The sequence below is a fragment of the Saprolegnia diclina genome, assembly GCF_000281045.1.
Source record: "Saprolegnia diclina VS20 unplaced genomic scaffold supercont1.77, whole genome shotgun sequence".
Taxonomy (NCBI): domain Eukaryota; phylum Oomycota; class Saprolegniomycetes; order Saprolegniales; family Saprolegniaceae; genus Saprolegnia; species Saprolegnia diclina.
In genome coordinates this window covers 253301-255743 of record NW_008246144.1, presented here as the reverse complement: position 1 = coordinate 255743, position 2443 = coordinate 253301, and the positions used below count along the sequence as shown (strand labels likewise).

The window sequence follows — 2443 nt, the reverse complement described above, 5'->3', positions numbered from 1 at the left end:
TTGCATGTCGCCCGCCGCAGCGGTGCATGGCCAAAATGTCGAAAATGTTGGAGAATGCTGGGATTATTTTCAACGGCCCACTACAAGTCGCTAGTGATGGAGAGAGATGGACCGTGCTGGTTTGCCGAGGCGGTCCATGTCGCAATGCAGCACTGCGCTCGAGACGGACACGATCGCTTGGACGTTGGCAAGGCCGTTGGCGTCGTGAGCAGGCGCGGTGCGAGGTACGGAAGCACTTCGCGCGATTTTACCTTGAGCACCCCTGGACGAGGTCGTATACCGACGTGATACGCTTGAGGAGGCGTGGAATGAGCTCGTCGATCGAGCGGAAGCCCATGCTCTTGTGGAAACAATCAAACGCATCACCGGCTGCGCGGCGGACCTCTGGTAGCGCTTCGCAAGAGCGTCTTCGAGCGCCACGACAAACCTCTCGACGAAATATTCGAGCTGCTTCTTGGGCAAGCTCTGGATGAACTCGGCAAGACCCAAGCAGTAGCCCTGGCGCATGCCGGCGGGTCCATCGGATCGAGGCCCGCGCGCAGGATCGGGCCGACTTCGGGCATGACGCAGTACACCAAGTTGCCAAAGAGCGAGATCGACGACTCACGAATGCGCCAGTTGTCATCGAAGATACCGGCCTCCAGCGCAGGCAAGTTGGCTTTTGTGTTGGAAAGCGCATGCGCATTGACGACGATCGAGCCAGCGTGCATGGCAACGTCGCGGACACCGTCTGACTCGTTGGAGAGACTCTCGAGATCAGGCGCGTCCGGGCCAAGGTGCTCGAGCACCTCGCAGAGACCCTTGGCCGAACTCGACCGCTCGACCGACGACAATTCCGATTTGATGGCTTGCAGCAGCGACGGCATGAGACGCGGGAAGTGGCTCTGGCCGAGGCCCTTAACGAGCATACCCAGCGCCTTGAACACGACGGTGCGGACCTCGGGAATCAATTCAAGAAGCTGCATCTGGAGGCAGGGCGCGATCATGTCGAGGTACGGTGCGAGGTTCATGGCGTCGTTGACCATTGCCGACAATAAGCGCAGCCTTCTTCTTCGTCTCCGAGATGAAGTCCGTCAAGCCGCGCTAAAGCACAGGCATCACAAGCGCAAGCGACGGCGCGTCGATCGAGTGCACAAACTTCATCGACTGCAGCGCCTCCATTTTGCTCGTCGTCTTGCGATTCGGGTCCTACAAGCCGGCGAGCAAAATGGAGGCGATCGAGGCAATCTCGGGGTTGCGCGATGTCAATGAGCGCAACATGCCACTTTCACACGCGGGTGCGAGTTCGAGCGCGACGTCGTGAGTTTGGGAATGGCCTCGGCAAGCTCGAACCTAGTGGCTTGGGCGCGCACGAATCCATGGCGCCGAGGAGCTCGATGGCAGCCTGCTTCGTACGCCACGCCGGGTCGTGGAGAGCAAGATCGGAGGCAGAATGAGCTTGACACCGTGCGCCGAGAGGTTGTGCATGATGACCTTGAACGTGCCGCTCGCGGCCTCGCGCAGGGCCGCGCTCGTGCACGCAAACGACTGAAGGTGAATCGGTAAAATCACAGTCACGAACGGCTCGAAGAGGAAGCCGAGGCGCTGGCAGAGCTCTCCATGACGGACAAGACGCCTTGGCGGGCGTTCAGCTAGTCGGCCGTCTCGGGCGAGATACCGTGCGCAATGTGCAGAGCCGACGCGAGATCGGACGCGGAGGTTTGTGGACATGTCGCACTTGCTGAGCTGCGTGTGGCCGCGAAAGGCAACGTCCGCAAACGTATGGCAGCAATACCAAATCGGCGCCACCAAGTGCAAAATTCTTCAGCGCCGTGCGCGCGACGAGATATTTGGCCTCGCGCGAGCGGCCGCGCAGCTCCCTTTGGTGTCGTTTTGAGCTCTGGCTTGGTGTACTGGGCCTTCTTGGCCGCCGCCAGCAAACTCAAGAAGCGGTCAAAAGAGCACGCTGCGCGCTCGGGGCGTAGAGGTTGGCTCGAGGTACACGTCCGTGAGACTCGGCACCATCTCATCATCCTTCGGTATCGCAGCCGACGGCGCGAGGTCGACACGAACCGGGCCTTGGGGCGCGTCCATTCGCTCGGAAAGACGTCCTTGGCGCGCGCCGTGCACGTCAAGCGTGTGGGGCTAGAGCACGAGAAGGCTCTGAAGACCTTGTGCGGATCGGTCGAGTGACGCGCCGACAAGATCGCACGCAGGTGCGGCAGTGGATACCTGCGAGCGACGTCGCACTGTAAAGGACCGCGTCGGTGTCCTTCGTCGTGCGGTTGGTGAGCAGCAGAGGCGTCTGCTTAACAGCCTCAAGAAGGCCGTCCAGAGCTGGTCCGGAACGCGCACGCGCATGCTTCTTCCTGGGTCTAGTGCACGACGTGGTGGAGGAGATCCATCTACAGCGGCAGACGAGACACCTCATCCGAGTCATGAACCTAGTCATTCTGTGAGACGC

The 2443-nt window shown here is 60.7% G+C and overlaps 2 protein-coding genes across 2 annotated transcripts; both read right to left on the bottom strand.

Annotated features, from left to right (window-relative positions):
• Positions 1 to 80: 80 nt before the first annotated feature.
• On the bottom strand, positions 81 to 1025 carry SDRG_14794 (hypothetical protein; the record flags this gene model as incomplete). The annotated part of the gene is made up of 2 exons (XM_008620949.1): positions 81 to 262; positions 476 to 1025. The coding sequence occupies 2 exons, from the start codon at positions 1023 to 1025 to the stop codon at positions 81 to 83; spliced, it is 732 nt and encodes a 243-aa protein (XP_008619171.1).
• Positions 1026 to 1083: 58 nt separating this feature from the next.
• Positions 1084 to 2073, bottom strand: SDRG_14793 (hypothetical protein; the record flags this gene model as incomplete). The annotated part of the gene is made up of 3 exons (XM_008620948.1): positions 1084 to 1188; positions 1396 to 1584; positions 1945 to 2073. The coding sequence occupies 3 exons, from the start codon at positions 2071 to 2073 to the stop codon at positions 1084 to 1086; spliced, it is 423 nt and encodes a 140-aa protein (XP_008619170.1).
• Positions 2074 to 2443: the final 370 nt, after the last annotated feature.